The 24,583-nt window shown below is 49.2% G+C and overlaps 2 protein-coding genes across 7 annotated transcripts in view; one reads left to right on the top strand and one right to left on the bottom strand.

The window, feature by feature from the left end:
• The window catches only part of FAM163B (family with sequence similarity 163 member B), a 63,408-nt gene extending 60,407 nt beyond the window's left edge, over positions 1–3,001 (top strand). For 3 of the 4 annotated variants that reach the window (XM_039507084.1, XM_039507085.1, XM_039507082.1), the window contains 2 exons: positions 240–681; positions 2,870–3,001. In XM_039507084.1, coding sequence (XP_039363018.1) covers positions 240–632 — 393 coding nt within the window. In that variant the 3' untranslated portion in view covers positions 633–681; positions 2,870–3,001. The remainder of the gene's footprint in view (positions 1–239; positions 682–2,869) is intronic. The other variant, XM_039507083.1, reaches the window with a different exon arrangement.
• Positions 3,002–3,701: 700 nt separating this feature from the next.
• ADAMTSL2 (ADAMTS like 2) overlaps positions 3,702–24,583 on the bottom strand; it is a 101,513-nt gene continuing 80,631 nt past the window's right edge. For 2 of the 3 annotated variants that reach the window (XM_039507078.1, XM_039507079.1), the window contains exons 12-17: positions 20,348–20,561; positions 16,609–16,764; positions 10,825–10,995; positions 10,116–10,292; positions 6,935–7,079; positions 3,702–4,589 (exon numbers count right to left, since the gene is read on the bottom strand). In XM_039507078.1, coding sequence (XP_039363012.1) covers positions 4,471–4,589; positions 6,935–7,079; positions 10,116–10,292; positions 10,825–10,995; positions 16,609–16,764; positions 20,348–20,561 — 982 coding nt within the window. In that variant the 3' untranslated portion in view covers positions 3,702–4,470. Of the gene's footprint in view, positions 4,590–6,934; positions 7,080–10,115; positions 10,293–10,824; positions 10,996–16,608; positions 16,765–20,347; positions 20,562–23,471; positions 23,599–24,583 lie in introns of all 3 variants that reach the window. The other variant, XM_039507080.1, reaches the window with a different exon arrangement.

Raw genomic sequence — 24,583 nt, 5'->3', positions numbered from 1 at the left:
CCAGAATACGGAGTGAGACATGGGGCCTGGGCCTGAACGACCCTGAACTTTGGGAATGTCCAAAAGCCCAACTCCAATCCAGCATAGGGTGGCCCATCTTTTTCTCATAGGTTGAACCAAAGCTGCCCTGAAAACGTTGGTAGGTTCCAAATCCATGTGCAAATCCATTACTGTTTAGACTGACACGGCTGTAGGTGCGAGTCCCTTTTAAGTAATCGATGGTTTCCTTGGCTTTTCAGTATTACTGCTGCAAGAAGGAGGAATCTGAAGAGGATGAGGAGGAGCCGGATTTTGCCGTGCATTCCCACATCCCTCCGCTTCACAGCAACCGCAATGTAGTGCTGACCAATGGGCCTTCGCTCTACTCCTCCTCCTCCTCACCCTTCAGCAACCAGCACTCCCAGTGCAGGACTGTCTGCCCCACTTGTACCCACTATGAGCCACCCACCTTCTTTCTGCAGCAACCCGAGGAGATCCACAATGGAGGCGACCGGGTCAGCTACAAGACCATCAGCCAGGAAGATATTGAACTGCCGGTGAACGTGACCGGCCTGCAGGCTCTGAACCCCAACCGGCTGTCAGCCATGCGAGAAGCTTTCTCGCGCAGTCGGAGCATAAGCACCGACGTCTGAGTGGCTGAAGCCCCACGCCAGTGGGCTGCCCAGCAAATGACCCCTCAGCGTGAGGCTTTTTCTATGCCGTTGTGGCTTTTAACAGCGGTGAAACTTTTAAAATCCATGGAAGTGTTTTAAAATGATGAATGTATTGATACATTAGATAGGCATATAAATATATTAAATCACTAGGTAAAGGGTAAGCAAAAAATACCAGAGAGAGAGATGGTTGCAGAGGTTGCAGCTTGTATGTGGCAGGTTTTCTAGCGTTGTACATTGAAAATGTTTTCTTTTTATACTGAGGAGATTTTGATATTGTGCATCCTTTCCTACACCTAAAAAGGCCCCTCCATACCCATCATCGACAACTGCTATGGGGTAGTTCGCAATCTTAAAGGCAGGTTTCCTGCAATGGCTCACAAAGCGGACGAGCACTGCACAGGTAAATAGGACTCGACAGCCTCTCTTTGTGGATGAAATTCACCCCCCACAGGGGACCTGCCACCAGGTCTCTGCACCACTGATGGCCTCAAAGCAGGCCCAACTGGGATTTTGTCATGCAGAGTCTTGTGCAGTCTCGCTCGAGATTGGGGTGAATTTCATAAATCAGCTTAATTTATTGGTTAGTAAATCCTAACGGTTTTCCATGAGCTTTCTCTGTCTCCCTCTTTTTGGTCACAAGTGCTGAAGGGAAGTGCCTTGAGGTGAAGGATGCACAACTATTGTAAAGTCTCTTCCTTCAGTGGAGGTCTCCAGAGCTGAAATGTGTCAGGCATCTGGAATCTATGGAAAGTATTTTTTTAAATAGCACATGCAAGAACTTTCAGGTTTTTATGTAACGGGAGAACGGTGCACTGAGCAGTTTAGGTTTTGCAAATATTACCAAAAAACCCCAGCAATGCCACACGGTCTTTCTAAGCTAGGGAAATGAGGGCTAAACAAAATTAAAGAGGACATTTTATTTTTTTCCATCTGGAAATTTGTCACATTTAAGACTCAAAACAAAGCAACAGTCACATTCTCAACTACAGTCACTGATAGGCGCTCAGCTAACTAGGATTACTAATTTGCAGCAGTAGCCAAGGCCACGTATGGCCCAGAACAGGGCTGCTGTGCAGTCATTAATGGCCAGGGCACGGCCTCGATTAGCTGTTTTCCCATTCCCTTCTCCTTATGGGGCTTTGCACAGGGATTGCTCTGGAAGAGGCTTTGTCTGAGGTTTCAAGGTCATGCTCGCTGCAAAGAGTAAAAATGCACCATTGGTTTCCTTTGTTTTGATAACAGTTCAAACCCTGCCAGATTGTTGGAATGCTAGCAGCCAGAGAGCTAGACCCCCAGCAGGTCTAAACACAATCTATAGCCTGGTTTAGGTAGTTTAACACGAGGAGGAGGTGAACTGCTGCCTGCGTGCACTGAAATTAGGCTCAGGCTTGTAATTTCTGGATGCTGCAAATCCATAATCACCAAATTCTCTGGAAGCTTTAGAGGGCAGTTGACTGCTATTCTGATGTAGTAAGGCACTTCCCTGGCTAAAGCACAACAGGGATCATTTTATTCATTTAAATAACAAACCATCTACAATTTCTTTAGCAGAAGAAGTAACCAGCAGTGACAGAAGCTTACCGAAAGGTCCTTTGCAACTCACTCTCTCGAGGCTTGTTTTTCTGGTGTATACAATTTGTTCTATGAACCATCTCCTTTGTAATGGCACTGTACATTATTCAGGCTAACAGCAGTGCTCTGTAATTGCAGAACGACTCGTTCAGCTACAGAGCATGGACTGGCTGCAAATAGACTCTGATGATCTCGGTACCATGCTCTGGTTCAGGTTTCTTCATCACAGACATGCTCTCGGCGAGGAAAGCGGTTGTTTATAACCACTGTATGCAGCCAAACTGGAAATTTATACTTTTGACCCTGAGCTTTTTTAATTCCCTGGGAGACCTTCTAAAGTACTCGTCATTCTTTAGGACTTAATAGCTTAGACCATCTTGGGTTTTTTTGTCTTGGTTTGTAACAAGTTAAATATGCTGGATTTATTCCTTACTGAGCTCCCTAACTGGGGACGCATTGCTGTAAATGTGCTCATTGGGAATGTTCCGTCTTCTAAGTGATCTGATGTAACAGCGGCTGCTTCTACAGGTCTCTTCCATTGTGCGAGTCTTATTCGAGTTTGTTTCAGATGCATTTACGCTTTGGATTCTTTGCATTTCCGGTAGCTATTCTTATATCTCATCTTTCCTCTTTTTTTCCAGTAGATCTTTGAAACTAAGCAAGCAATGTCATCTGTTTCACTAACCTTCACATGGTGAACTGTTGTACAGGGTGAACTGTTGTACAGGACTTCTGGACTCACTGAGGAAAAAAAAAAGCAAATAAAAAAAATAAACGACTCTTTGCCATGATTTGAGGCTCAGCTTTTTTTTATTGGCGGTGTTTGGAATCACATTGCCATGTTGTCTCCTAGAGGAGGGGTTTTTCCAGACGTGCTCAGGATTGGCCCCTCTGCTCCCTGTCGATGTCAGTGGGAGTCGTCGCCATTGATGGCAATGGAAGCAAAGTGAAGCCAACACGCAGCTATTTTGGAAACCCTCCCCTCTTCCTATAGCTTAGCAAACATTTATCTTTGCAAATTTATGGCTGGCAAGAAGTGACAGGAGGCCATTCATAAAATCGTGCCCTTCATTTATTCAATGAGTTAGGTACAAAGTACTGCCCCAATCCTGGAAGGTGCACCATGGGGGCAACTTATCCACAGAGTCATATGATTATTACTTACTAGTTGTATTTACCATAATGTCTAGGAGCCCTGGTCATGGCATGGTGCTGTGTGAACAGAGTCCCTGCCCCGAAGAGCTTACATCCCATTGACTTCAATAGGTCTCCTCCTGTAGTAAAGTAAGGGATGCTTGTTTGCAGGATCAGGCCCTACGTTTACAGTGACGCCTATCCAATACCTCTTCATCAGCGCCAATATCCAGGGACAGACACGCTAAAAATTCAAGAATAAAACTAGATACCACCATAAATATGACAATTTTATTAAAATATACATACGAGTACAAATTAATGATTATAGGGATAAAGTTCACTGTTTGTAAACAAATATATTAAAAAGAGCACGTCTTTTGTGTGATATAAAGTGCAGTTATGTTTCATTATTATATACAATATGTCAGCATTATGATTTTTATAAGGCCTATGAAACTAAAGTTTGATTATAAGATAAAATTCTCTGAAAAAGTATACACCTACATATTACAAAAGGCTTTGGCTTGCGCTCATTTAGGAGATGAAATTCAGCTCCCAAACATAAAGGAAATTAAGGCTAGAAAGCAGGTTTGTGGGATGAATTAGAAAACAAGTTATAGGAGCCTCTGCTAAGGCAAACATAATGGTGCTTTAATTTCACGACTGACACTTTGACGTTCTCAATTTGAAACTCGTGCAGAAAACAAAGAACAGGCCTTTTAAAACAAGTGACTGTTTGGAATTAAGAGTGAATCAAATATACAAGATTCTATGTACAGCTTTTGATAATCACATGCTACCAATGTACAGTAGTAACGAAGCTTTCGTGTCAGCTTCGAAACAAAATGTTGGTGCCATTTCCCTCCGCTGTGAGGAATCAGAATAGCAGTTGTGCAGTGGTGGAAGAAAACATCCTTACCCCAAGTTTGCGGCACATTTAACGCTTAATAATGCCGGTATGATGAGCTATCGGTAAGTGGTTACGTCTAACCCGGGAGCATCACCCTGGTGTATGTTACTTCTGCCAAATGCTGGATGCTCAAAATGAGTCTACTCTTAATTCCCTCCGTCTCCAAGTGCTGCAGTAATTAGTCTAATCTCTCCACTAGGAGTGGGGAGCCCTGCAGGACCTGCAGCAGGCTTTGCTGTAATACCAGTGGCTGCAGAGATTCACTTTGATTGCCAAAGCACAGTTCGTTCCAGCTTGGTCCTGACAGCTGTCATCTAGAGAAGAGAAACACATATTGGCACTCATATGAGTGAGGTCAGAAGGCAACAGTATGAAAAAAGTTACAGTCTATGGTATGAGCTCATTTCTTCCCACGCTATTTAACTCCTTGCCTCCTTGGAGGTTTTATTGCTCTACAACCAAGACCCCAGCATGTCTGGTGCTGTACAGACACGTAACATAGGGCCAGTAATGTACGTGTCATAATACACATTTGAAATGATCAGGAGTGCAGCAGTATGATGGTAAAAAATCAGCGGGAGAGACCAGCTGAACGGCGGGAGGAGGCCCGATCCAGTTCCATCCGGGCGGAGCAGACATTCGCTCCCAATGAAGGGAGCTGTGAGGAAGCTTGGAGCAGGTGGGAGAGTGGACAAATGAATGGGAAACCTTCCTCCCACAATGAGGCTGCTGAGCGGAGCCAGGACCCATCACTCAGACGGCCGGAAGGACTTGCTGGTGCACAAGCATCCCACCTAATTGCTGGGTTTTTTAGCAATACTTTGCCCCACCAAACCCCTTGCCCCTTGCGAGCACCTTGTAAACCTCACAACGGCAAGCAGGCATCACTTTCCCTGGGTGACACGTGGGGGAGCTGGGTTACCAGAGGTGACACGGCAAGGCCATGGCAGAGTCAGGCACAGAACTCAAATATGACTCCCAGGTTTGTGCTTTAGCTGCAGGACTATTCTAATTCCCAAATCCTATTAGTGCATTAGAACTAAATGCTCACTAACGCTCATGGTTTCTTTGAACCACCAGACTGCACTCAGATAATGAGATCGTTACAAATCCCCGAGTACACTAGGAGACCAAACTCATGAAAATAATGGCACAGCTGAAACTTACTCGAAGTTAGTGGGAATTCACAGAGACGCACGCTACCAAAGTTAGCTTGCGCACAGTTAGCTCTTGGCTTCAGGCCACAGTTTTATTCCTTTGAGAGACGCCCCTTAACTTAACATGGCTGTCTGCAGGAACAGCATGTGTGAGGCCAACTTAGCCGGACACCGATGGGCACCTGACACCATTACGCGTTTGCTGCGCTGAATGCAGATTTTTTTTTTCAGTTGGAAAAAATACAATATAATAATACTACTCATATATAACTTGGGCTTCTGATGTAACTGATCAATCTCTATAAAACACCCCTACTACAAAAAAATTGAAACTGGTATTTAACCAATAAACACCAGAAAACCACTGGAAAGAGAGACTCAGTTTGTGTTGACTTCACCCCTTTTCCCTTGCAGTTTGTTTATAAAGGGGCTGTCTCTGCACCCTAGCTTGTATCGAAGGGCTTGGCCACAGGCAGCAGTAATGGTGTCTACAGGAGGAGGAGTTCCAAAGTGTGATTTCTAAAGTGTGCTAATGTGTGATCCATTAATCGGTCCGTGTAGACCCTGCTGGTGTGCACTGAATGTGACCTAGTGCACTTTAATGTAGTGTGGTTTGAAACAGTACTATGTGTATATACAAACAGAAACCCCCGAACCCCCCCCCCCGATTATTGCTAGGTAAGTACACTCAAAAATAGCTAAAACAACCCCCAAAATTTAAATTAATAAATCCAGAAAAACCCTGTAAACAGCATCATTCATCAGTAAATTTCAAAGCACTTTACCAAGGTCAGTATCATTATCCACATTTTAAAGGTAGGGAAACTGAGGCACAGAGCATTGCTGTGACTTGCCCAACATCACCCAGCAGCCCAGTGCAGAGCCAAGAATAGAACCCAAGTGACGTGGGTCCCAGTCCTGTGCTCTGTCCAAAAAGCCAAACTGCCTCTGCTACAGCTTATTGCACAGTAGCTAGTGTTCCTTATGAATAAGGATACATGCGTAGGTCCCAAATCACTGTACAAACAATACACACACATTGCCACTGAAAAGCAGCCATCTCTGGGGTGGAGGGCAGCTACGAGGTATATAACAAGTGCCCCGAGCACTGTGTAACAACGAGGGGAAGTAACGTGTCGGCCAGATTTCGGCTCTTACGAAAAATGGCACAGGAGTGGCATGGAGGGTGCTCAGCACCTCGGAAGATCAATGCACCTGAGAAGTAGTAATGTGAAAATGGCTTATTCCAGTTTAGCTTTAAGCCCCTTCCCACGCAATATAAGTGAACCAATACAAGCCACTCCTATAGCAGACTGTGTCCCCACAGGGGTTATACCGGTATAACGATACCTGTGTAACCATATTGGTTTAGTCTGTATAAATGGTTAAAAACTTTCCCATGTAGACAAGGCCTTAGTCTAGCTCCTGTTCCTTACTGGCTTGCATTGAAAACACAGCCCCAGCCCTGTCTTGGCAAGACAATCTGGATTCTTTCTCCTCACCTGGTGGCTCAGTGGGGCAGGGCAGCAGGTCACAGGTTTGTTTACCAACAGGCTTCACAAGCGGGTCACAGCCACGAACAATATCTGGGCCCTGGTAGCACTTCACATCTCGCATTCTCACGCCAACGCCGCAGGTTTTGGTGCACTGGGGAACAGAGCGCGACAGAGATTGTTGGCAGAGGCAGCAGGCCTCCAAGGGCTGTGCACTGAAAACCTCAACTAGAAACTGAGGAGCCCTGTTTTTGGGGTGCACAGCGACTCACTGCTCCCCTTTCAGAAAGAATCAAGTAACCCCGTCTTAGTGCAACAGTTTTCTTTTGAATCAAATCTTTGGTGGCTGTGAAACCAATCCAAAAACCTGCCCGACTTCCCTCAGCACAGCACAGCCATCCCCCTGCCGTGCAGAGCCGGGCACCACTCACATCCCACAGCCGCAGCATCTAGGCCTTGCTTTGACCCTCTGCATAGGGGCGGGTTTCACTCCTGGGGCTGATGTAGCCAAGGGGCGCAGCACAGCACGCTGGGCGACACCCAGCACCAACGTCCCAGTCCCCTCAGTTTTTGGGATGCCAGACGAAACAGGGCCTGTGGCTTGTGGGCCTCGTTCAGATGTGGCAAAGCCAGGGGCGGCTCTAGCCATTTCGCTGCCCCCCCAAGCACGGTGGCACGCCGCCAGGGGGCGGGCGCTCTGCCAGTCGCCGGTCCCACAGCGCCGGTGGACCTCCCGCAGACGTGCCTGTGGAGGGTCCGCTGGTCCCGCGGCTCCGGTGGACCTCCCGCAGGCGTGTCTGCGGCTGCTCCACCAAAGCCGCAGGACCAGTGGACCCTCCGCAGGCACACCTGCGGGAGGTCCACCGGAGCCGCCTGCCGCCCTCCCGGCGACCGACAGAGCGCCTCCCATGGCGTGCCGCCCCAAGCACGCACTTGGCGTGCTGGGGCCTGGAGCCGCCCCTGGGCTAAGCCAACGCCACCCTGAGTAGGGCCTGTTTCTGTTTACTGATGTTTGGCTGCATTGTCACGCTGGAATTGCAGTGGGAGCTGCTGTGTTGATTCCAGACCACACCAATGACTGGTTTTAAAAACTAAACTCAACAAGCTGTCTGGCCCTCTGAAGGAACGGGCTGTACTATAATGACAGGGACCTGCGGTTATTGATTTGCCTTTGAAGCACCACGCACAGCTATTGTGCTGTGTAAATAATGATAACCACAAACACATCTTGCGAGGCAGGACAGAGGCTCATCTGCAGCCGTTGGGCCAGGAACCCCCACAGCCAGACCCAGCTTTTGGGGTCTGGATTCTGGCCACCGACTGCAAAACACGAGTTGCCCTACAGCTGCGCCTGACACGCGGGCGGAACCAGAGTCCGGTCCAGTGTTGAGTTTTCACATGGTTAGGGAGCTGACTTGTTACACGATTTCCTGGGATATATTTAGGGATTTCATACATGTCATGCCCGAGAAATAGCCCCGGTGACTGGTTCACTCTCATTCACCACAGGACAGACTGTAGCAGGGCAAGGCTTCTCAGCAGTGACCCCTACCAATGTGCCTCAACCCTGCTCGGCAGGGACCATCTTTAGGCACGAGAGGTCGGCTCCTCCTCCATGCACCATTCAGGCTGTGCTCGCTCTTTGCAGAGAGGTGAGGGGGGATTCATACTAGCAGTAGCAACATGGGGACACAGATGGCTCCCCACTGGGAACTGCCCCAAAACTATCGACAAAGAGACAAGGTGGGTGAGATCATATTTTTTATTGGACCAACTACCATTGGTGGAAGTTGGTCCCTTTCCCTGTGAAGCTCGAAAGCTCGTTCCTTCCTCCAAGAGAAGTTGGTCCAATTAGAGATATTACCTCACCCACCTTCTCTCTCTCATCTCCTGGGACCAGCATCACTGCAACAATGCTACAAGCAAAACCAGCAATGCTTTCCCCAGTACCACATAGGGAAAGCTTTGCCTATTCCACTGATCCATCGGCAGAGTGCACACCGGGAAGTGTTTTCCTGCTCTGAGCACCATGTGCTGACCCCAATTCTCCCAGCCCCACTTTCTGCCAATATCTCCCCGCTCCCTTTTACAGCTCCTCCCTCTGTCCCATTACACAATTACTACAGCTGCCCCTGCAGACTAAGCCAGACTCCTACAAGCAATTGCAAAAATAAAATAACCCAAACCCAAACACTTCTTTTCATTGCTGTTCTCCAAAAGCACAGCAAGGACTGATTACATCCTGGCAGGGCCTGCACTCCGCCCCGAGCTGCTAAGACAGCAAAAGGCTGCCTTGGCACCAGTAGCCGACTCCTAATCAGTCTTGGCAATCGCGCCACGCCTCTCTGGCTGATCCATCGCCGGCCGTGCCATGTGAGCTAAACTGGAACCGTTCATTTTGTGCACCGTCTTCCTAAGGTGTGCAGGCTTCGCCATGCCAGACATAGCAGGGAAAGGATCTGGCTCTTTCGTAGTGGGGGTAGGGCTGGGAGAGGGGGGCACGTTTTCCAAGGATTGCTGTGTTGATGAGCAGGTGTCACTCATTCACAGTGCACATATTCAAACAGTCTTGCAAAGGAATGGGACTCCCCCCTCCCCCGCATCTTTAGCAAAAGGGTGGATGTAGCACCCATGAACGGCTCTAGATTGACCACCCTGGAGATTGGCGTCCTATGAACATAACAGGCATGTGATGAACCCCACTGAGCCGTCAGCAGAGTGAGCATTTGAAAACGTTTTACAGCTCCAGAAAGAGCCGTTTCCACGTGCTCAGCACAGGAAGGGCCACACGATTGCCTCTGTCCCCGGGTGAGGTAAGCCGCTGGGCTCTGCTGAGGGTTCCCGCCAAAGTGCCCATCAGCAATGTTACTGAGCACTTGGCTACTGCTTCCCAGCAGCAGAGCTCAGGGTGCTTTACAAAAGTGCACAAGTGCCATTATCCTCATTTTACTGAAAGGGAAACTGAGGCACAGAATGAGGAAATAACCTGTCTAAGCTAACGCGGTAGAGACAGGAACAGAACCCACGTCTTGTGGCTCATAATCTGGTGCCCTATCCACTGCACTCTCCTACTTCTCACCAGGATGCTGCTGCCTCCCATCCATTAGTCCCCTGCTCTAATCAGCTCCGCGGCTGCCCCAGAATACACCCTAGACCTCAGCAATTCCAGTTCCTACAGGCTGCACCTTACCTCAGACCAGGGAGTCGTGTACCACTTGAAACAAGGCCGCTCAAAGCAAGTGGTTTCTTCTATGGGTTTCTTGGTGACGTCACAGTCGGTGGGGTTCCGTGTTTTGATTTTCCCGTTGACGATCTCCAGGCACAGCACTATCCTCTTCTTCACCCCCCGGCCGCACGTGGTGTTGCACTGCCAAGGACAGAAGCCAGACAGAGAGAGAGACCAAAATGAAGCGTTGGAGTGACGTCCAATGTAGTGTGACCTCAGGCAGAAGAGCCTGGATCTCAGTGCACTCCCAGCCTGGGCTTACTCCTGGCCTCCAAGTGAACGATTTCTCCGAGTGCTGCTCCACAGGCATATTCCCCACAGCTGAGAGGAACACACACCCAAACGGCCACCAGGCTGCCCAGGATCCCACGCAGGCCCTCCACCACCCACTGCCAACACCACAGGGGAGCATGGGGTGGAATCACACCAGTGACCTCCCAAAGTCCTAGCAATGAGGCCATTTGGGGCAGTTGAGAGCTCTAGCATTATCCCCCCTTGGGGAGCCTGAGGCCAAGACAGGAGACATGCTTCATAGCAGGCCAAAGTGGGGAACAGACCCAGGAGTCAAGACCCCTTCAGCACCCTCCCCCCCCGAGGCTCGTTCCCTCATATGGATGGGACGGCCGCACCCATCGGTTGGAACAGGCACTCCTCGAGGTGGGTTGGTTCTTACCCGTTCCCAGTCCTGTGCCAGCCAATGGGAAGGACAGTTCTTGTCCCCACAGGGGTGGATAGCAAGCGGCTTGGTCTCCAGGTTGCACTGGGACTCTGGCACCACACGGCCATCGCTGGTTTTACAGTACACGTGCCTGATCATCCTCCCCTGCCCGCAGCTGCCACTGCACTGAAACAAAAAGAGCAGAGAGGTGCTGGTGAGTAATGGGAGGGTACAAATACCCCACATTCCTGGGAGCAGCCCCACTCCTCCCCGATCCCTTTTTCAAACACATGGCTGTTGGGAAGCCTTCCCCAAGACCGTCATCTCGACAGGGCCATAGCAGAGTGGGCGGGATTCCTGTGTGTCTCAATCTGACCTCAGGTGCAAGTCCCTTGGGGTGGGGACCGTGTGTGTACATTTTTGACTGGGCAAAATCAGCTGCCTTATGGGCAGCTCTCAACAATATGGAACGAGTTACCCCAGGCTAACTAGGAACTGATCCAACCCTGGAGTTTTACTAAGCCTGGCAAAGAGTCACAGTCTTCGTTCCCCCAGCGCGTTCTGAATGTCAGTGACCCTTTAAGGTGTCTCAAGTTGGGCACCCCAAAAAAAAAATCACAAAATCTTGGCCAAAGAGTTTAAGTGACTTGCCCCCAGTCACACAGAGCTGGCTATTGGCCCCAGAATCCCAGCCCAGAGCCTTAACCACAAGACTCTCCTTCCTTATGAAACCAAGCCCCTGCATTGCTTGCTGGTGATCTCAGCCAAGAAACAACGTCTGCCCCTCAGTTAGAAGCCCCCAAATATTATGGTGGTAACCATTTATTTTTAAAACGTAAGGACATTGATGGCATATGACCACGAGGGGTTGGACCCTGCCACCCATCGGGGCGGCTCCAGACCCCAGCATGCCAAGCGCGTGCTTGGGGCGGCATGCCATGGGGGGGCGCTCTGCCGGTCGCCGGGAGGGCAGCAGGCGGCTCCGGTGGACCTCCTGCAGGCGTGCCTGCGGAGGGTCCGCTGGAGCCACGGGACCGGCAACTGGCAGAGTGCCCCCCGCGGCGTGCCGCTGTGCTTGGGGCGGCGAAATGTCTAGAGCCGCCCCTGCCACCCACGCTCACTGAGCAGCACAAAATGGGACTAATCAGGAGTACAGCACAAAATGAAGGATGTGGAGTTTGGTCACCCCTAAACTCAAGTCTCACTGGCAGGGGAGAGGATATAAGGGGAATATAGAAAGCCAAGTGTTTTGCCTGCATTAGAGGAAACAGGTGGCAGCTTTCAAAGAGAGCATGAAAAATAAGGTAAATGGTTATAAATATATCCCCTGCATTTAAATAAAAGGAACCCCACACAGGTATTGTCTTGAGCTATATTTTAAACACCGAGAGTTCCCATGTGCTTTTGTTGCGGTTCTTTAAGGAGATGCGCTACATCTCACAGTGCAGCTGTCGCCATGGAGACCACTTATTTTTAGACAATGCCAATGAATCAAAATCTGTATAAAAATAGCTCGGGAACAAGGTCCATGTGACACAACCACACAGCACCTTTTTTCGTTAAGAATGTTTTTTTCCGAGGGCTAGGGTGCAGGATTGTTTTGAAATGTAAGAACTTTGCCAATGTCAAGCAAAGATTATACCTAGAGGTGATTGAGCCAGGGATAAGACACCCCATCACCTTCATGTAGCAGATGGAAAATGCTAAAGTCTTCTAATAGTCAAGTCACAGGGAATTTTGCCTGAGGAAGAACTGAGCAGGGATTTCAGGATCAGACCCACCTGCACGGGGAGACCTTTGTGCTGCAGCTGGGAAAACAAGGGTGTGATCCTTAGAGATGCTCTTTAACCTGAACCCTGCATCAAAACACTCCTAAACTAAGAGGAAGTTTGGTGCTGGATCCAGATCTGAATCAGAACTTTAGAGCGGGACCATCTACAATTTTAACGACGGGCTTCACTTGTGCATGAAGGCGGCGGTGCACCCCTCACTTAACTGGAAAAATCACATCAAAGCTATGGAAAGGTCTGGGGGGGAGATAAAGCAAAAACAGGCACAATGAGCCTTGAATCTGTGGATCAAATTTTCAGCTGGCTACAAGCCACGCTCCAAGTTTGCACGTCCACTTTTGCACACCCAACTGACTGTAAACTCAAAAGAGTGCCATGCTTTTCTGCCCTTGTACACCGGAGATTCCTGCACCCCAGGGCTTGTGTGCTGGGGAGGCCTCATGTGGCATGAGAGATCTCCCAACTAAGAGCCTCACCAATGTAAGACTGAGCAGAGGAGCTATGTTGGCTGCCAGGTGGGGAGGCAATACGTCTGTGTCACTTAAATAGTCACCCTACTGCCCCTGGATCTATTGATTAAGCGAGCAAGCCACTTCCCTTAAATGATCATTGATCTATGAGTTGTAAGACACCCAGGAGCTCTCAATGATTGGGATGGAAAACCTGGTCTATTGCGTCATCTCTCTCACACTCCACATGATTTCAGCTATGTTCACCACATCACTTCCTCTGGTCAGTCTCACAAACAGACCAGCCTGGGTGTAGGTAGTGACACACTCCTTTTCCACTCACGCCGAGCAAGAGACCAGTCTAAAGAAACAGCAGCAAAGATGCTCCTCTCCTTCCAAAACCCTCCCCAATTAATTCCTCTGTTACTTCAAGTTGAAGCGGAATCTAAACAATAGATCTGAGCTCGGAGCTTGACAGGTTCTCACTCACTCAGATACGCCCGAGACAGAGAGAGGGTGAGAACACAGCTAGCTCGCCTAAATACGACAGACCAAACCATGTACGATAAACACTGCTCACCACTGCTCTTAAAGGGCAGTCATTCTGGGAAGAACTGGAGATTATTACTACAAAATCATCTCTCTGTCACTTGACCGCCTGATTGAATAGTACCAGGGTGAATACTACCCCACAAAAAATGTATTGATTGGACTGAAAATGGTGAATTCTCTTTGCTGATATCTGTAAGCCCTTTGATTGAGCTCCACTGTGAGCTAGTTTTTGGTCAGAAGAATGAGGCCACTTCACTGCCACTTGTGCAAATGCATGGCCACATAAAATTTCACATCTGGAGCATCTGCACCGCCATCTGCAAAGGACTGAGTGGGTTTCAGAGTCAACTAACTGGAGAGCAGAAACTGCACCAGGTGACTTGGGTGCCAGCCAATCACACAGGGCAAACAGCTTATTGTGAGCAACCCATAGGCTGAAATAGGTTTGCCCAAACTGAACCACGATAAATAACACACACACCTGTTCATCTCCCAGGGCTGCGTTCTGCTCTCAGTTACGCAGGTCGATGGGAGGACCCTTGTGGAACAGAGGTTAGAATTTGGAACAAAGTCTGCAAAGTTTGCAAAGAAAGGAGGCTGGCATCACTGAAGAATCGTTTGCCTGGCTCTTGACTGCTGCACGTTCAGGGAAGGGAGGAGGCCGAAGGAAAGGCAGGATAAAGTGAAGGCCCCGTATTCATCGTCAAGGGGTTTCCATGAAAAAAATCACTCGGTTCGGCTGCTGCAGGGGTTTGGTTTTCATGTGCGGTTTGTTAGTTTTGTACATTTGAGCCAGCAGAGGAAAAAAAATATCTTGTGTGGTGACTGCTCGTCCTTCCAGCTTTGGCACATCTCAGGGGCAGGCAAAACCGTCTGCCATTCACCACCCCCGAAGGAAATGCACTGGGTGCACACTCTCCCCCTTCCCTTGGCGGACCTGCCCCCTCTAGGAGTGAGTCTGCACAAGAGCCACATAAAGGGCTCATAAATTCCTTTGGTTTTTGGAACAGAGCCGCTCAGCTGTTTATTCAAGCAAGACACTGCGGGACAGGGAGATGGATAGAGCTTTCCACCCACCCCACAGTGGCTCTGAGCCCACTGGCTGCCTCTCATCCTCTGAACAGCAGCCGATAACAGCAGGTGTCAGTGTAGTTGCCGTTAGTGGGAAGTGTTGTAAATAAGGGCCTCAACAGACCTGGAAATCGTTCAGCCCCATGGACCTAACAAAGGCAGGAAGAGGCTGGGAATGTGGGCCAGTCTGTTGGCCTTGGGACCTGCACTTCCACACAGGGCTCCTGGGGTCTAAACAAATCACTTGTGGATTGCCAAATTTGAGCGGGCAGCTTTTCCTCCCCCAAGCCCAGGACTGTGATGACAGGCGTAATCACCTCCCTTGACACACGCCATCTCCCTTTAATGGACTGGCTCACCGGAGATGGTGCGAGAACTCTGCAGCCAGTATTTTGCTCATGCTGGAGATGAGGGTGTTACTGGAAAGCCTGAAGTCTCTGCCAAGGCCAGATCTCCGAACTATAACAAGTTCAATCTAATCCCCAGACAGTGGGAAGCCATGTGCCAGGTCAGCTTAACTAAGAGTTTTCAGGTGGCAAGAATATTTGCTGCCGCCCCACTAATTCACAGACCCTGACACAAAAGGAGCATTTGGGTTTCGGAGCCCTCGCCTTTTTCCTCTGCTAATGCTGTAGACGCTGCTTCTCGGCACTCGGGAAGTTTATTGCCCTGATTCACGACTGTCTTGCTGCTCGGGACACGACTATATTTGGAGCTGCACCACTTCAATAATTTCAATGTGTGCTACCAAACGGGGAGGGACTGTTCTCCTCCGGCTCGCTGCTGCTGTCCATGCCCTTAACACGCTGTGCGTGCCCCCACTGCCCCCCTTCCCTCTCTCTTGGGGCTAGGAGGAGCACTTCAAAGGAAGGGATGCTCAGCCACTGGCTGGAGAGGTTTGGATCATGCCCCTTACAAGTGACTCCTCCGTCACCGATGGGTTCGGAATGCTTGTCCCCGGCCCTCCCCAGCCGGAAGGGTGGCGGCAGGAGATGCATTCCCAGGGCTGAGTGCTTCCCATCCTCATGACACTAATCCTCCCAGCACGCCGGGGAGGAAAGTCTGACACTGGCAGTGTATTACTGCTCAGAGGCAGCATAGTCTAGTGGTTAGAGGAGAGGATTTGGACTCAGGAGACCAGGGCTTTTGTTCTGCTTTGGTCACAGCACATCACTTTGCCACCATGTACCTCGGGTTCCTCATCTGTAAAATGTAGCTAATGATGCCTGAGCCCTTGCAAAGTGCTTTGGGGCCCTAGATGGCAAGTGCCTCCTACCGTCAGGGAAACGGGCACGGAAGGAAAGCTGTAGCCCTGCTGTCACTCCCCTGATGACTAGCCCAAGGTCGCATAGAACAGGGGTGGCCAACCTGTGGCTCCAGAAGTTAATATGCGGCTCCTTGTACAGGCACCGACTCCGGGGCTGGAGCTACAGGCGCCAACTTTCCAATGTGCCGGGGGTGCTCACTGCTCAACCCCTGGTTCTGCCACAGGCCCTGCCCCCACTCCACCCCTTCCCAGTCAGGGGCTGCTGACGTATTACTGTGGCTCTTTGGCAATGTACATTGGTAAATTCTGGCTCCTTCTCAGGCTCAGGTTGGTCACCCCTGACATAGAAGGTCACTGACTGCACTGGTAATAGACCCCAGGGGTCCAGATTCCTGCTCTCCTGTTGTAACCATCAGACCCCACAACTCTTGTCAGGATAATAGGGGTGGGAAGAGGAAACTCTGTCCCCACGCAGCTTCACGGAGGTCACTGGGATTGGCCGTGCAGCTGAGAGCAGAATTTGGCCTGTGAACTGTAAATGACCCAATCGAGCATGGCCTACAATGGTCTCCTTCTCTCCTCAAGCTGCTCACAAACAGCTAATACAATCAATGAACTAGGATCCACTGCTCCCTTCCTTCCCAACCCTCCCCCTTCAGAGGTCACTCACCGGTCCCCAGTCAGACACGGTCCATTGCCGGTCGCAGGGGGGCCCAGTGCAGTTCTTCTCAGCCGGCGGCTTGGTGTTCACATCACACAGCTTCTCATCTTCCGAGCACCGGATATCCCTGGTCACCACGCTCCTCTCGCCGCACCTGGCCGAACACTAGCGGGGCACAGAATGAAACGGTACAGGGTCAGCAGAGTCCATGTACGGCCCTGGCCATGCAACACAGCTGTTTTCCGCTCTCGCCCTCCTGACATGGAGGAGGAGGCACACGCGGCCCAGGCAGCAGCCAAAGCATCTGGTTTAAGGTGTGATTTATGTTGGCCTTTTTTTATTTCTTAATATGAAACTTTCCAAAAATGCAGGGAAAACATTTGTATTATTCTGCTTGTAAAATATTAGATGGCAAAACGAGCCCTGTGCTGCATGGGCAGACAAGTTCGAATGTACAGGAAGGGTTACATCCTGCCTTCGTGCTAAGCACAGGCAGGGCTGCAAGTGGCACGTCTCCTCTCCACGGTACACACATACTCTCCAGAGTGCTCGAGAGTTCTCAGACAGCTGTCACCTAACTTACTGGCCCCGTGCAAAGTATCTTCAGGGGGGCAAGGTGTTTGGGTTAGAGGGCACGGCCAGCCAGCCAGTCCACTAGCTGGCTGCAGTTCAGGAAGCACTTTGCTCTTGTTCAGGGGGGCAGCAAAGAATGCGCTAAAATACCTCCCTCTGCCCAGTCTTAATATCCTGCTCCCACTCAGGGTGGCCAATTCTGCTCTCAGCTCCATCAGTGCAACCTCATCCCACGTATACTCATGTGGCTCCCTTCCTATTAATGCACATGTAGCTGAGAGCAAGATTTGGCCTGAAGGCCAACATTGTCCAGAAGTGGCCATGGGGTGCAAGCGCCTCCGTTTTTTAGGAGCCCAGTGGGGATGCTTTGGGCCTGACTTTCAGAGAGGCTGTGCACTCACACGTCCATCTGGAGCCTGCAGGTCCAAAAACCAAGATGCCCAGAAGCTATGGCTACAGCTGAAAGTGTGGCTGTGGTCTACAACTGGTGTGTAATCTCTCTCACTTGCTCACTCGCTCGCTTTCTAAAAAGAACTGGCTTGCTAGGTTCCATGTCTTTGAAAGTGTTGTCTCCAAACCGCAGCGACTGGGATTTTTATAACGTGAGTAAATCTGGCAACATCCAACCAGCGACATTATTTAGAAGTGGATTTGAATGACAGCAGTGTCACATATACAAATTTGCTCAATACGCAACACGAAGCAGGCAAAAGTGTCAACAGCCCAGTGCTCACACACATGCTCTGATACGTTCATCCTCAGATCTCTGAAATGTGCTTTTTTATCTCTCAAGCTATCATCCAAGCCAATTTGGCACCCAGCTTCAGATGCTGATCCAAATTAGATTAGCATTGCTGCTGGCTCCAGAAGAGCTACTCTGGGGGATGTCTCAGCAATCTGTCCCCAGCACATGCTGGAGGAGTAGATGGAATTCTATAACACAGGCCACTTCGGTTTGCTAAGCCAGTCAAACGACAGCATCAGCACGTGCTTGGGGAGCTTTTCTCTATTGAACTGGAAAAGTCAAAACAGCCTACAAAATAAAAGAGCCCACCAGACTTTCCACTGCGGAGAAAAAGCTACTTACCACTGGCATTCAGTGTGAAGATGGCCTTTAAAATATCAGCAAGAGGCATTTCAAGTGTCTCCTGGGAGAAAAGAGGTCAAATTATCTGTTGGTGTAAACTGATGCAGCTCCATTGAAGTCAGTGGAGCTGGGCCATTTGCACCAGCAGAGACTTTGGCCCGGATCTGTGCTTGTTCTTGCTTAGAAAGGGGCCTGGATTGATTTGTCAGCAATAATGTATCTGTGCTTAAGGAAAGCCAAAACTCATACTTCAGGGCACAAACTAATCAGCCCCCAGGTCAGGCAGGAAATTATTCCCCTCCCCATGTGCAGCAGTGCATCATTGTCAGCTGTGTTATAGGGCTGCTTAGACATCCTCTGACACATGAGTTATCAGCCACTGAGCAAGGCAGGATATCTGACTCACTTATCAGCTGTCTGAGCTGGAAGGGTAAACTCCTGTGTTTCCTTAGGATCCTTGAGCAATTTGGCTTTGCTGTTTTTCACTCCTGTGCAGAGGGACCAGTACTGTGACGTCAAGATTTAAAAATTGAAAAAAAAAAACCCTTAAGAGTTAGGGATTATTTTCCATCAGTGTGTGTGTGAGCATGACTGCACTCTTGCATGTGTGTTTTACACATTTACTGAAAATCCATGCGAGAGCCCGCTCTCTATTACTTGGGTGTAAATCCATGACAACTCCACTGAAGTCAATGCAGTTATTCCAGATTTACCCTGAGACCAAAATCTGGCCCTGGGCCCCCGAAGAAAGGACACTGGTTTTATCATTTAAAGAGTTTTATGTTAGGAAGTTAAATACTGGAATGCTGGCAGATATTCTCTGGCACACAACAGGATGGAGTGGTTGTAAATTAATTCAAAAGATCTCTGCTGGAGGAGAGAGAAAAGGATCTATGAAGCCTAGAGACTGACCCATCTTGGGAATGACTTCGCAGCTAAAAACATTCCAGAATGCCTCTGCCATGTCGCAAAGGTTTTTACATGTAAACTGACAAACTAAGATGAGAGAATAACTGTTCCACATTAGACATATCACAGAAACATCTTCCAAGTGGTTTAGCAATGTGCTTACAGCAGAACTATCAACATTTAATGTTCTGCATGGTGCAGTGAAATCTGACGGGAAGAAGAGACGTCTATAAGAAAATATCATTGTTTATGAGATGCAGCCTCCTCTCCATATGTTTATTGTTATTTTTCAGGCACTCAGAAATGTATGAGGCACAAGTGTTTTTCAGATTTCACTGTGCCAGATAAGAAGCGGGATTCGCAGGAGTTGTTCTCCTAGTGGAAGAGGATAGGCAGGGAGTGGCATGAGCAAATGCAGAATCAGACATCACCACCCTTTTCAATAGTCAGCACACAGGAAAGTCAGGAAAGATGAAGAAAAGACAGGTGTCAGTCACGCTAAGGTTCTGGCCTGACCCAGTAAGGCCGTTCTTATATCCCACAGCCACTGTGCAGCTGAACACGGTTCCTGTGGGAGGAAAGTCCTCCTGCTTAAGAACCAGACTCAAAATCTAAAACTCTGGCTAGGAGCAGAGATGCTCTCAGGCTTGACCCAAAGTCCCTGGAGTTCAAGGGGTTCAGAGGTCTGGAGACCTGGTCTGAGGTCATCCCTGGCTAGAGGTTTGCAAAGGAGAGACATAATCATCTCCATCAGTGAACTAAAGGAGGCTTGTGGGGATTTACGCAAGCCATGTCCTGTGAGGTGCAGAGAGGCACTGGGGAAACATCTCCACCCCAAGACCCCATTTGCATCATGGCCTCATTCAAATGGGAACGCTGGGAGCAGGTCTGGGAGACAGTAGTTAAAACACTAGGGGCTGCTCCACGGAATGCTCTTGCCATTGCTAGCACCAGCAGGGCCCCACCAGAGGTTGGCTTTAAGAACAATGCTAAGACAGTCCTGGCTTATGTGGCTCTGTGTGGAAGCCAGTGGATTCGCATCTCAGTTTTCAGCTCTGCAGCCCCTTCTTCTGGGATCTCGAAGCAAGGCAACCATCTACATAGCACATGGGGGCTGATCCCTAGTCATTGCTGCCTGCTGTCTCCCCACAGGCTGCCAACACTTTTCTGGGGATTTACCTCTGACCACTCAGACATTTCCCACTGAGGCCCACATGCTGGGTTCTTGCAGATTTTGCGTTCGTCCGGCCGGGTAATATCAGCAGATTCGCACAGATCGCTATAGACAGAGCTGTCAAAACCAGGGGAGATCATCTTCCAGCATCGGACGATGCGAAACTGGTATCCTTCCCCGCAGGTGCGGGAACACTCGCTCCAGCTACTCGTCTCCCACCTGCAAGGAAGCGAGAAAGATTCTAACTGGAGTATTCACAATCTGAATGGGAGACGTGCGGTAGATATGAGCGTAATAGTGGATTAGGAAAACAGTATTCTGTGAAGGTTATCGGAGCTCAGCAATGGTTCTTTGAGGCTGTCAGTGACCCTGTAAATGGTAACTCTCCTACGGAGATTGTTGCAATAGGCACATTCTGTAACAGGGCTGTAAATGCCTCAGATATATCCATACAAGGTAGGATTAGGTGTTGCTGTGCGTCAATCTTCTAATATTTCACCCTGGAGACCTGAGTTCACATGAACTGTAAGATGCACAGACACTACCATAACAGACGCCAGAACAAAACCCTGAGCGAGAGAGCCAGATAGTTCCATGTGAAAATGACCTTTGTGGTCTCAGCCTAGCTCTAAAAGGACAGACGTGCAGAGCACATTTCCACACAGTTGGCTGATTCACTTCAGAAGGTTTGAGATCAATGCATTACTGTTGCTGACCCAAGCATCCATGTCTGGACGGTGAAGGGACGCGTGTGCATTGCCCACCTACACCCGGTATCGATGTCATATCCCAGACCTTCAAAAGCACCAAGATTTGCCCCTAGTTTAAAGAGAATACTTTAAAAAATGTCTAAAACGGGAGAAATAAACGTATCACCCAGCTCATTATTAAACAAGCTTTGGGATTTATCCCTGGAAGTCAATAGGAGGTGGGGATACCACAGAATCTCCAAGAACTGGACTCTCATATTTTGCCCTGGGGTACACTTGAAAGAGCTGCCTAGGTTACGTGCTCCCTGACCCAACACCAGAGAGAACCCGCACAGCTTTCAAAAACTACAGTAGGCCAAATGTGCCACATTTACCCCAGGTTTAACTCCACTGACATCAGAAGTCAGTGCTAAGCTAATCTGTATGATTGGTTCTACAAACACATGCATAGGACAGCGCTGTATCAATCCATGAGGATAAGCACCGCTATGATGCTGCAGGTATTTTGATGAAACATGCTTTGTTTTGAATGTAAAAATCGTCCCATTAGGAAAGTGAGGGGAAAAGAAGTGGTTCTTGAGCAGCGGTTTTCAGCTGATGGGTCATGATGTCCAGAGCAGGGGGTCACGAAGGCAATCAGGAGGTCGCATGGTGTTGCGAAACTCTCGCTCTTCCCCGCCCCCCACCCCGCGAGCTCCCCACCATTATCCCTCAAGGTAAAGAATTCTCCATCAACCTCTTGAATCACACACGAATCACACATTGCTTGCACCAGCAGGGCCCCACGGGGGGTTGGTTTTAAGAACAATGCTAAGATAGTCCTGGCTTATATAGATAGTCCAAAGCAGTTATCTAGGCTTACCACTGAGACATTTTTACCCTGGCTTTTATAGTAAATATAGATGGGGGTCGTAAAAAGTTTTGACTTCCAAGAAGCGTGGCCAACCTGAAAAGGTCAAGCAACATGGTTCTAGAGCATTAACGTCTCCAAGCAAAAAGGTCACTGTGCTTGGTACGCACTCCAGGGGTCACACGTTTGCTTCGGGGTGTAAGCCCCAGCGCCATGAGCGGGGCAGCTCTAAAAAGACACTGCACACATAGAAGTGCCACTTACATTCAGAGGAGACACTAAACCAGACATGGGCACAGTGGGGTGGGTGAACGTGGCCAGCCTCAATATCCTGGGTCCAGCGAGATTTTGCCATTGGAAAAGGGGAGTGTACCCGCACACTCCCAAACACACACACCTTTCCAATGCAATAAACCCGGCATCAATTGCCAAAATGCTAAACTTCCCCGTTCCATGCGTTTGCAGGTTTATGCAGAGCTCTGACACGGCTCTTGCCTAGTTTTGCGTTATTTCAGCAACAAGGCACTATTACAGGACGTGCATCGTACAGTTTTGCTTCTTTTCACTTTGTGCCGCCTATAGTACAACAAGTAACATTCCTTTCCCTGCCTGTTTTAGTCCTTTTCCCTTTGGCAGGCATTGATCTATCCCACCCATAACTTGCGTTTCTAGCAAACCTTGAAAAGAACAAACCCTTTAAAAAATGTAATTAGAGATGGACCTAAGCCATAACGTTTGAATCTGGATTGGAAGCTCAACTTCCCTGAAACAAAAAGATCTTTGGATTTGGGGTTCCATTGTAGAGACGGATCCGAACCATGCAGTTCATATCAGGAACTGGGTCAGAGTCTGAACTGTCCCAGAGTTTGGGGGAATCAAACCCAGGGTTCTCACTTAGACCCAACACTGTTGCTGATGCGTCTCATTGTGCACTAACATGATCGCTGATGCTAGCAAAGCTCTGGGAATGTAACACGTGTTGGCTGATTCTGCTTCCCCTTACAAGGGTGGAGAATGAAACTGGTCTAGGTTCTACATCAACAGGAGCTGTTGTTTGGGAGCAAGGTTGAGTCCTGCCATGCGAGTCACTACTGGGAAAGGTGCAGGAGGGGAAAAGGGATCAGGAAGCCTCCTCCCTTTACACCATCAGCCAGGCAAGGGCCTTACACAGTGCTCCAAAGAGCTCTAATTTCCCCAGCCTATCCACCATGTCACCACAGGAGCAAGGCCTGTGGTGCAAGAGGGTTGTCCCACCCCTGACTGACGCAAACATTCAAGGATCAATAAAGCATGTTTCAGCCTAACTCACTGTGAAGAATCTGGCTTTGAGCAAAGAGTTCTTCTCCCCCTTGCTGTGCTGGCCTGGGAAGGAGACAGCCCTTGTAATTAGAGATGGGCCCAAACCCAAATCCCAGATCCAAACACCCCGGGAACTTTGGGGAAGTTCCGAACTTGGTGGCTTGGGCCCATCACTGCTTAGAACCTAGAAGAGAATCCCCACCAGCTCCAAATAATTCTAAGGAAGACAAAATGTACGGCCCCATGAAGAGCTCCTTACTGATATAGTACCTTGGCTGGCATTCTCTTCCAGCACAGAACTCATGGACAGGCTCGGGACGGGTCATGGCATCACAGTACGTATCATCCACTTCGATCCCATCATAACGAACACACATTGCATACGTAGACATCACTCCTATTTTTAAAAAAAATACACACACACAAAATGCATGCTTGGTGATTTTTACACCCAAACTGTTTGTGAGCTGCATGTTCCAAAATGTCTTTCCAAATTAAAAGTGAAGGGTCATGACCTGAGCTAACAGTCATCAGGGATGCCAGTGGCAGAAAAGAGGATGGGACTGGGGGAGTGGAACAATGGAGAGTTCTTCCTGCCTGTACAGAGCAGGGCGGCCCTGGGGATGCCGGGGGTAGCACACTTTCAAGTTCTCCTTAGTGCTGTTCCAAGGCGGAACAGCATGACACCCCAACCAGGACTTGCGACCAATGCTAGCATAGGTGCAAGATGTTCAGGGGGGTCTCACCATGCTGCCAAAGGCCTGCAGGCATGCTAGCAGGGTCCCTCCCTCTGGCTTTCAAAAGAGTTTGAGATTCTTATTCTGTCCAGTTCTTGTGTGGGTGCACCAAGGGCTGGGGAAGAGGTTCCCATCTCCCTCCCTCCCTCCACCCAGTACATCGACACAATTCGTGCCACAATTGCACCTGACTGCCTGCAGGAGATACATAGTGCACTTGGCCTAGTATTGGTTCTTACATGATTATTAAAAGAGGAATCCACCCTCCTCCCCGTTTAAGCACAGAAAGCAGAATGTCATCATGCTGGGACTTTTTCCCTTCCAGCCTTGTTAGCCAGAATAAATATTGTTCAGTCCTTTCTGGGACATGGCTTGGGATCAAGAAACTAATCTGACTACAGGTACCAAGAATTCCAGCTCTTCCAGCCAGGTTTCTGAAACACAAAGTTGCATGAAACTAAAAGAAACCTACCAACTCCTGACACTGCAGCACTCCTCTGCAACACGTCAACAGGAAAAGGTGAGGTTCAAGGAGTGGTTCGGATAGGACACTCCCCACTGGCGACAGGTTGGGTCGGGTCGAAAGCCTGCCTCAGCTAGGAGACGGCTGTTCAGCAGCACTCACAGAGCTCAAGGATATACTTG

Source organism: Mauremys reevesii, linkage group 19, assembly GCF_016161935.1.
Source record: "Mauremys reevesii isolate NIE-2019 linkage group 19, ASM1616193v1, whole genome shotgun sequence".
NCBI classification, from domain to species: domain Eukaryota; kingdom Metazoa; phylum Chordata; order Testudines; family Geoemydidae; genus Mauremys; species Mauremys reevesii.
The sequence above is the reverse complement of the archived record's forward strand: the minus strand, read 5'-3'. Positions and strand labels throughout refer to the sequence as shown.